Source organism: Pteropus alecto, unplaced genomic scaffold (genome assembly GCF_000325575.1).
Source record: "Pteropus alecto unplaced genomic scaffold, ASM32557v1 scaffold5, whole genome shotgun sequence".
In the NCBI taxonomy this organism is placed as follows: Eukaryota; Metazoa; Chordata; class Mammalia; order Chiroptera; family Pteropodidae; genus Pteropus; species Pteropus alecto.
This window is the reverse complement of record NW_006441953.1, coordinates 29,847,327-29,856,928: the sequence shown is the minus strand read 5'-3', so window position 1 is coordinate 29,856,928 and position 9,602 is coordinate 29,847,327. Positions and strand designations below refer to the sequence as shown.

The 9,602-nt window shown below is 56.2% G+C and overlaps 1 protein-coding gene across 4 annotated transcripts in view; it reads left to right on the top strand.

Moving 5' to 3' along the window:
* Positions 1–73: 73 nt before the first annotated feature.
* Positions 74–9,602, top strand: part of EVC2 (EvC ciliary complex subunit 2) — a 67,516-nt gene continuing 57,987 nt past the window's right edge. Inside the window, exons 1-3 of one of the 4 annotated variants that reach the window (XM_025051773.1) lie at positions 74–2,669; positions 3,445–5,275; positions 5,424–5,610. In XM_025051773.1, coding sequence (XP_024907541.1) covers positions 5,527–5,610 — 84 coding nt within the window. In that variant the 5' untranslated portion in view covers positions 74–2,669; positions 3,445–5,275; positions 5,424–5,526. Of the gene's footprint in view, positions 5,276–5,423; positions 5,611–9,602 lie in introns of all 4 variants that reach the window. The other 3 variants (XM_025051771.1, XM_025051772.1, XM_015595003.2) reach the window with 3 other exon arrangements.

Below are 9,602 nucleotides of genomic sequence, written 5' to 3'. Positions count from 1 at the left end.
TTCCTGGTCCGTAGCCGCTTTGGCGTCCACCCCCGAGGGTGGGGTGACAGTGAGGTGGGGTCCTGCACGCAGAGCGACTCACGGGGGCCACCTCCCCAGGCGGTTGGGGAAAGGCCGCTTGGGGTCGCCCGCGGGAGATGCGGGTGAGTGCGCTCACCAGGCTGATGAATTCAGCCACTTCCCACTCACCTTGCCCCTCCCTCCGGGGTCCCAAACTGGGGAGCTGGGACACAGAACTCTGGCTGTCACCCAAGATTTCCCCTCCCCAGCCACCCAAGCTGGTCACCAGTCCTCCTGCCTCTTCCTCCTGGTCAGTTAGGTCCCAGAGCGCCTGCTAACTCTTGCTACAGATTTTTAGGTCTAGTCAAAGAGATTCTGCTCACTCGCCATGATGAATTCTTAGGTTTTCCCTAGAGAAGACAGAATAATGCTGTCGGTTTACTGAACTTTTAAAATGTACTGTGACAACGTTTCTGAAGGTCCTGTCACGTGCGCCTGCCACCTGTGGTGGGCCGGTTCGGGCCGTTTTGCAGATGAGAACACCGAGGCCGTGGAGCCCTGCTCCCCAGGCCTCCCTCTGCTCTGGCCCTGGGGTTCAGAGCCCACCGCCCGCCCGGCCTCGCCTGCTTTGCTCATACTCTTCCTTCTGGGAAGCCAAGGCCAGGACATTCTGGTGGACTTTTGCCTCCCTGGAAGACAATGGCATCGTGTCCCTGCAAAGACGAAGAGGCGGTATTCTCTGGGCCCCCCTGCGGCCATTGGGCCCCCCCTTCCCGTTCCTGGGACAAGCCCCAGGCAGCCTACTCTGCAGGCCGCTGTGCGGCTGCATGATGCTAATGCTGAGGCTGAGCGCCTGTTGAGGGGCTGTGCGTACTGAGCGCCTCTCCCGGCTGCCCGCCTTGCCCATGGCTGTCCACGGCCCCCTCTCTTCAGCATTCTGGCCTCAGGCGACCCTTCCAGCCGCTGCACAGGGAAGACACGGGGCCTTGGGGTCGGGTCTGGCCTCTCCCCACAGCCATGGCCCCTCAGCCTGCTCCTTTGAACAGCTGGGTCACACGTCTTCTCAGAGCACAGCCTCTGGGGCGTTAGTCTTGTGTATCATGATTGTCTGGTGCCTTCCCTGGTGCCTCCCTCCTCTCTCCCCACAGTGTTACTCCCTGCACCTCTGCTAAGTGCCTGGCCGGCTGGAGCACCAGGGGCCTGGAGGCAAATGCAGGACTGCAGGGGGGCCGAGGTGGGAGCCGTGAGCGTGAGCCTGGCTGAGGGAGGAGGGTCGTTCAGTGGAAGATATTTTAGTTGAGGCTTCAGGGAATGCGTAGGGTGAGCCAGGGAGGGTGGGGGACGGGGCCTCCCAGGCAGACGGACCGTCATAGTAGGGGCTTGGCTGGTGGCTGCTGCACTGGTCAGGCCGGACTCTAGAACAATCCCGTCATTGCAGAAAGTTCTGTTGGAAGCTCACTGGAAGGAGGGAAGCAGTGACGTGTGGTGTGGCCAGAGGCTTGGGTCGTCACTCATTACCGGCATTTACGGCGGGTCCCCCGGAGCCAGCCTGTGAGCTGGGTGCTTGGGGTACAGCGGAACAGGACAGCCTCTGCTCCTTAGGGAACCTCGTTCTGGGGGCCGGAGAAGGACACTGAGTAACAGCGTGACAGTGGGTGGTCGGGTATAGAGAGAGATACAGCGGCAAAGGGGACCAAGAGACGGTCAGTGCCCTCTAGACAGGGTGGTCAGGGGTGGCGCTTTGAAGAGATGACCGTTGAGCAGAGCCCTGTATGGAAGGAGCGCGGGCAAGGGCAGGTCGAGAGAACTTTCCAGACTGAGATCATAGTGAGCACAGAGATTGGTGGGGTGGGGATGTGCGTGTGCTCGGAGTGGGCCAGGACCAGCAAGGAGGCCAGTGTGGCCGGAGCAGAGGGCAGCGGGGGAGCTGGAGGGGCCAGATCAGGAGAGGCCCGGTGACCAGGCAGGACTCTGGCTGTTAGTAAGCCGGATGCCATGGGAGCAGGGGCGTGGGACGCCCTGACCCATCCTGTTAAGTAAAGCGGCCCTGCAGCCGGTGTGAGGGCAGAGGGCAGAGGGCACAGGTGGAAACCGGAAGACCGAGAGAGGAGGCAGGTGGGAGACAAGGTGGCAGACCAGGTGGATTGGGGCGTGGTGCTTAGTGGCTACTGAGAGGTCGTGGGTTGGCGGATATATTTTGAAGGCAGGGCCAGCGGGATTTGCTGGGAGTGGTTTGGGGCCGAGTGAGACAGAGCAGCCAAGGACGAAACCAAAGGCTTGGGCCTGAGCAGATGGGAGAATAGAGATGCCCTTGGCTCACGGGCTGCACCTCCTCGTCAGTCGCCCCTCCTGCATGCATTTGCTCTAAAACTGAATTTCTTAGATGGTTTTTTGCAGGCTGCTGTATGAGGATTCGAATCGTAGCCCAGGTCCCGGCTCAAGGGCTCCCCAGGACTCCGTGGGGTCCTGGCACATCAAAGAGCTGCTCGGGGAGGGTGGCAGGCGGAGGCCTGGGCTGCTCACGCTGCGGCATGTGTCAGCACATTTGTAGTGTCCCCTCTGTGCCGTGGTTCCTCTGTGCAGTGGGAGGGACACGCTGTGGGGGAAGGACATGCTTCATGGAAGAACCATAGGGTGTGGAGTCACACAGGCTGTGCGACCTTGGGCAGGTGAGCTAACCTTCACGAACCTTGGTCCCCTTGTCCATCCAATGGGAGCAGTAGAATTCCTGTGCGTAAGGTGATAGGCACGTGCCTGGCACTTGGGAAAGGATAGCCATTCTCATGATTATTGGCGTCACCAAGTGCTGCCTAGTCTGTGACTCAGAGCGTGATAGTCAGTATCCATACCGTGTGGGCTGCATCCTGGGCTCAGGGGGCATGTGGCAAGGGGGGGATGAACTCATTATGACCGAGGGGCAATGGGGCCAGCATCTGGAGCCACTGCAGGGCCGGGGGGGCCAAACCTGGGTGGATCCCCCGCTTCGATGATGGGAGCGGCTCATGGGAGGCCGCCCCACGCACTGCGTGCGAGCCACGTTCACTCGTCACTGCCGTGTGCCTGGTGGACCCCACCGGCCGACACACGGAGGGGACACAGGACGGGTGTGAACAGTCAGTAAAGGATTTCTCCGCGGTTCTGCTCGTGTGCCTCTTGCTGAGGTGTCAGCCCTGGTTTGCTGTGTCGCTGTGACAGTGGGTGTCTTTACGTGCCCCCCCCCAGACCAGGAAGAAGCTCCACACGTCCACGTTCTTCTCTCCTCCTAGGTTTTAAGTTTCGATCCGTTTCATACTCTTCAAAAAAATCTTCACGATTACTAAGGCATTACTAGACGAGCAGAAGTAATCTCTGCCCCCTTTTAAAAGTTCATCTTGTACGTTTATTAATTATGTGTAGCACGCAATATATTTTTTTTGTTTCCTAATAACTTCTGTTTTATTGCAGTATGGAGACGCTCAAGGAACTTCTGGGAGTGGAGTAATTTTTCAGAAATGTGCAGTGGTGAGTGTTCAAAGGTGGCTTATGCTTGAAGGGAAAGTACTTGGGTTTCGCCCAAATCACATATTACTGAGGTTATATATTAAAGATCTGACAAATATCGGGGTTATCTTTATGTATCTGGAGACCTGAGTGATGAGGTGATCTGTAGGGATTTATATGTGATGTCACAACACCAGGACTAAGATTTTTGGGTAACAATTAAATTGCCGTTAGTGAAAATCCAGTGTGATTATTTAGAATGGTGAAGAAAGTAGGATCCATTTTGTCGTAGATTTTAACATCGATACGGTGCTTGACAGTTTTAAAAAAGTATTTAACATCTTTTAGGTCTTTAATCTTTACTAATCCCATGAGGTGGCTTCCCACATTATCCTTGTGGAGCGGGTCCCCAGACCCGCCTCAGGTTCTGTGATTCACGGGAAGGGCTAACCACACGGCGGAACTGTCATACTTCCAGTTTATTGCAGCGGAAGGGGACCGATCGCAGTCAGCGGAGGGAAGCTCACGGGCAGAGATCTGGATGGCAGCCTCCCGCTGTCCCTTCCCAGTGGAATTGTGTGGACGGCGTTTAATTTTCCCAGCAGCCATGGGTGATGTCACTCGAGCCTCGGAGTCCAGGGTTTTTATTGTGGGTCAGCCGTGTCGCCGTGGACCCACGCAGCTGCCCTCAGTTACTCTATCTCCAGCCCCTCCCGAGGTCACCCAGCCACTTCTGGCCCAAGGCCCCGCCATGAATCACAGTGTCAGTATGGACTCCTAGGTGTGGCTCAAGGTCAAGGGTATATAAAGACACTCTTATCAGGCCTAGCATTCCACGTCTTCAGAGGACCTGGCCCGGGAGCGTCCTTTCTTTGCAATGTGTAGGGTTTGGGCAGCCCACGCCTGCCGAGTTAACCCTTTACTGCACAGCCGTCATTTTCTCCCAGGCCCCCAGCTGTCTTGTTCCCCTTATAATCTGTTCCACAGATACGGTCAGTGCTGCCAGTTTCTCCCGTGTCCTTCCAGAGACGTTTTCTACCCTGTGCACGCAGTTACGAGTGTGTACGTGTGTGTAGCTGCACGTATACATACACACACCTCCCTCTTCCCCTGCTCACGGAGGTGGCCGTGCACTACGCACGGAGTTCTGCAAAGTTCAGTGCTTTCCCGCTGGGTACATTCCCCTCAGGACGGGCATGGCTTCCTTCTCTGTCCAGCTCCTCCTGCATCTCTTTCGGCAGGGCTGGGGTGATGGGGAGACAGGCGTGCTGGGAGGTACATTAGAGAGGGGAGCAAGGCGAGGTTGCCGAGGCCGGGCGGGGAGCCAAGGTGTTGGGCCACTGGATGGCTTCCAACAGCCAAGCCAGTCAGACACATGGCCAGCAGAACCTGGATGGGGAGACTGGCCAGGGGTCAGGAGACCAGCTCGGGGTGATCCTGGAGACCAGATGGCCATCAGAGGTCCTGGGTGGGGCTCTGGGGCCAAATTAGTAAAATAACAGGGTAAGAAAGAGCCATTTCTTGGTGACCCCAATTGTTACGATCTCCCCAACCCGACCATGTTCTGTACTTGGACATTTTTTCTCCTAAGTCGCTTTGTAGGAAAGATTTCACTGCGTTTCACGGTCCCAGTTACTTTGAAACTGTCACCAAGCAACAGCTTGGCAAGTGTGAGTCAAAACTCTCCTAGGGCCTTTGAAACCAGACCTGATAAAGTCTCAGAACCATCGTGAGACCACAGGGCCTCCTACGGCCTCCGAGAGACATTTTCTGCCATGGGCGTGCAATTACGAGTGTGAGTGCACACGCACACGTACCTACACGCATGCATACGTGTACCTCCCCCGCCTGAAGACCTAACGTGTACGAGTCGAGCGGGCGCATCATTTTAGGGGGTCAGTCATGTCAGCGAGCGTGTGCCTTCATGTCACGTCCTGTCCCAGGTGTCCGGGCAGAGCACAGCACAGACGGCCCAAGTGCGTCTGCTGGTGAACAACAGCCAGACGCCGGACGCGGCCAACCTCTCGGATCTGGTCTTGCTGGACAATGTCACCGGCCTCACCATCTGGGCGTCGCCTGGAAACAAGACCTCAGCAGGGTTCCAGGCTTTCAGGAAGCAGTTCCTGCCAGGTGAGAGCGGAACATCCCGTGTTGGGGGAGCGGAAGTGATGGGCACGTGCCCAGAGCGTGTGACGTGCAGCGGGCGTGTTCTTTAACACGTGTCGCGTGTTCGCTCGCTTAACCCTCACAGCAGAATCAGGCCGTCGGGGAAGGGAACTGATCGATGCCTGTGACGAAAAGCTGGATTTGCTGCTTAAGTTAGAGAGAAGCAGGATGTGGGGAGGTTTTTGTTTTTGTTTTTGTTTTTAATTAGATAAGATTTCATTTTTGTTACGAAATATTTCAAACATGCACAAAGATACAGTTTGTGGGGAACGCCAGTGTGTCCATCGCCCAGACGACTGGAACTGCCGTCACTCGGTAGAATGCAGAGCTCATTCTGGGGTGTGCTGGACAGAGGCGGGGGTGCTGTGGCTGCGGGCCTAGGAGCCTGTGCATGACACATGCGGGTGTGGTCACTCCAGTGCCTGCCCTGCTGATTGGCTGGCTTTCCCCAGTGTCCTCCCTGGCCGGTTGGCTTTCAGAGGCATGCTTCCTGAGGTGCGTTGCTATTGGTTAACTAAGCAGATTTAAACTAATTTCGGGTGCAGTTGTTATTCTGACTTCAGAATTGTCAGTTTGCCCGGGAGGGTGAGATCTCTTTCAGTCAGAGTTGCTGTCTCCCCCGCAGATGACAAGGCTAGGGTGCTGGGGAACTCGCTCGAGGCTGTAGGGCTGGCGGTCAAGGCCGTGGTTCAACCTCAGGCAGTCTGGCCCCCTCACGCACCTCCAAACCACTGTGTCCCAGCGCCTCTCACGGCCCGTGACCTGTACTGACCTGTCCACGTCCACGCGCCTGGCCCACGATGCTCATCGATCATGCCCCTTTTCCCCAAAGAGGCCTCTGAATCCTCCCCAACGCCATGATGTTGACAGAAGCTGCCAGCGGACCTGGCCCCCACATAGTGACCTCTTTGCTGGCGCTGGTATAAGCGATGCCCTAAAAGCCGTGACGGTCGGTCCCAGCCGAGTGATCTTCAGTCCCTTCCCTCCGTGATGTGAGCATAAAGCCCCGATTCCTGGGTTAGTGTTCAGAGGACAGAGCATGCGGCCAGGAGCAGAGCGCACACGGGTCCCACGTGGACCTGGCCCTGACTCCCAGCCTGGCCAGTTGGGAGCTGTGTGGCCTCCAGGTCACTGAAGTGCTCTGAGCTTCAGATGTCACGCGTGTATAACGGTGGCCCCTACAGTCGTTGTAGAGGTCGAATGAGGCACGTGACCTGGAACTCGGCCTGCCCAGGGGACGGCAAGTCTTCAGTCCCCACCCCTCCAGTCCCTGGCAACTCTCTCTGTTCTTGTTGCTATACCGTTGTTGCTTTTGTCCGGGCCTTAGCTCTGCCTACGTGGCTGCGTGCCACGTGGGCAGCGTCTGCACGCATTGTGTTTAGTCGTGAACTCACCATATGCCAAGGGATGTGACATTGATTTTCAACTGAGTGGGCAAGAAAGTTCTCCAAAGAGTGAGTATGTAACTAGAAAATCAAATGACCCATCGCATCACAGGCACTGTGGTCTAGGGAAGAGATGACGGGCCCGCGAGGTTAGGTGGCCTCCAGCGGGTTCGCTGGGCGGGCCTGTGTGCGTCGGCCACCCCTCGCGGTCTTCGTTCCCTCTCCCGCACATCACCGAGAGCGGCGTGTTCTCCATGCAGCTCCAGGCACCATCCGGGGGGCAGCTGGGTGCACGTGCGTGCAGACGCCGTGAGGATGTCAGATCACGGCGCCAGAGTAGTCCCGGTGAGAATGATCCCTCCAGGGTTATCTTAATTATTGTGATCATTACGTCCTTACCTTTATTCTCTCAGATTCGTCATTACGTACAAATCAAATGAAAACGTTGAGGGTTTTTAAAATAGGAATTCTAGTGACCCCATGGGCGCAGTGCTCATTTACATTTTGGGGGGTCTTGGTATATTGAGAAATGGAGCACACTAGAACGTGTCGGGGTTGAAATAGAACCCCTGTCACACGTGAAGAAGGAGTTGGAGGACCAGCTGAGGTGACATCAGATGGCCCGCTGACGCCCGGCAGGCAGAGTTGGATGGGCTTTGTCACCTACTCGCATGTCGAGCCGATGTCCCCAGCCCCTCAGGAGCGGTGCTGCTGTGCTGTCTGCTGGCAGCCCGCTCTCTGAGGAAGTGGGGCCGACTGGCGATGCACCCCCGAGTCTGCCAGTCAGACAAGGGGTGCTGCCGAGTGAGATAGGGGCAGGGAGAGGCCGGGCGGAGTGGGCGGGGTGGGCGCCCACACTCGCGGACGGGAATGTCTGGGGCGGTGGACGCGATCGTCCCTTGATGGTCTCTGTCCGTTCGTCCTCCGAACCCACTGGGCTTCGCGTTAACCTGAAGCTTGCTGGTCCCCTGGGGGAGGAGGGCAGCCGTTGGTTAGGACTCATGACAGCCCTGATCCCCCAAACCACTCGTTGACTGCCCCCCCACGTGTGTCCTTCCGGGGCTGCTGGGCGGCAGAAGAGATGTTTGTCCTGCCTCATGAAGGCTTTGGAAATGATTCCGAGTCTTCCATTATTGAAATGAACCCAAAGTTTCCTCTACGCCCAAGGATGGGAATTCTGATACCCGTTCGGATCACTTCCAGCCGAACTATCCCACAAGGCACATCGGAGATTTTGCTCTACGATGAAAGGACAACCCAGAATTTAGCTGCATAAAATGCTCCAACAAGGACCTGCCAACACCTCCCTTTCGCAGATTCTTAGGGGGAAATGAGAAATCTCGGGGATTCCTCTACAAATTGAAATTCAAATATATTCAAGCCCAAAAGAAATTAAAATAGGAGACCAAGATTGTTGCCCTCGTAAGTTTGGAGTCCAAAGTCCAAAATTTTTCGCTACGTTTAAAATTCCCTAAATCATCTTCCCAGACAGCTGTTGGTGTCTGGAAGACGGGGGGTTCTTCCAGCTGCCAGGAGGGTGGGGCGCCTTTGTCTCAGAAGCCAGATTAGCTGAATGTCAAGTTTCTCACATGCCTCAGTTTTTAAAAAGTCTACCAAGTTCATGGACGCAACAGAGTGTCACGTAAAGGAAATGTGTAGCCACACAGTGGAGTATTACTTGGCAATGAAAAGGAAGGGCGTGGTGGTCCATGCCCCCACATAGGTGTGCCCCAAGGACACCTGCTCAACGAAAGATCCAGACACAAAGAATACATATTGTGCAATCTCGTTTCTGTGTTTACAAAAGACAGATTTATCCCCCAAACAGATGAACAGTTAGGGCTGGAATAGCAATGCGAGTGACTTGTCATTGGGCACGAGGTCTCGGGGTTTGACTGGGTGTGTCCCTTCACTGGAGAGCAGGTGTTTTCAGTCCTCACATCTTATCAAGGAGGCTCTGAGCTTCTCCCTTAAATGCAAACAATTAATTTTTGTAATTCAGCAATTGAGGTTCAAGTGGAAGCCATGAAGGTGGGGACTCCATGTGAGTCCCAGGTGACCTTCGCTGCCCTCTCCCGGCCCTGGTCTGATGCCGCTTCCTGTGCACACAGAACCAGCTACCCAGAGCTGTCAAAGCAGCAGTTAGTACCGTCTGTCACCAAGGCTCAAAAGTCCTCCAAAGACTCACTTCCTTAGCCATATGGATGAGATTGCTGGGAATAAACAGGTCCCAACCAGATTCTGAACAAAACAAAAAGGTTCTGGGTTTCCTAAGAGTGTGAGCTGAACACATCCCTCACTGGGAGCCTGACCGCCTAGTCCCAGGCAGTGCCGGATGGGGGTGGGGCGCCAGGTATGACAGGGGCGGAGCAGAAAGGGGCTCCTGGCCCCTCCCACCTGCCGACAGCCCCTCCAGGGGAAAACCCAGGGCCCAAGAGCAGAGGCATCCCAGCGACCGTCCTCACTAACCGCTAACCGAGTCCAGAAGGCTCCCCAGCTGCCGGCGTGGGCCGTGCCGTTGGCCTCCGTTCCATGGCGCGGCTGGCGGGAGGCGGCGGGCGGCTGCGGGGC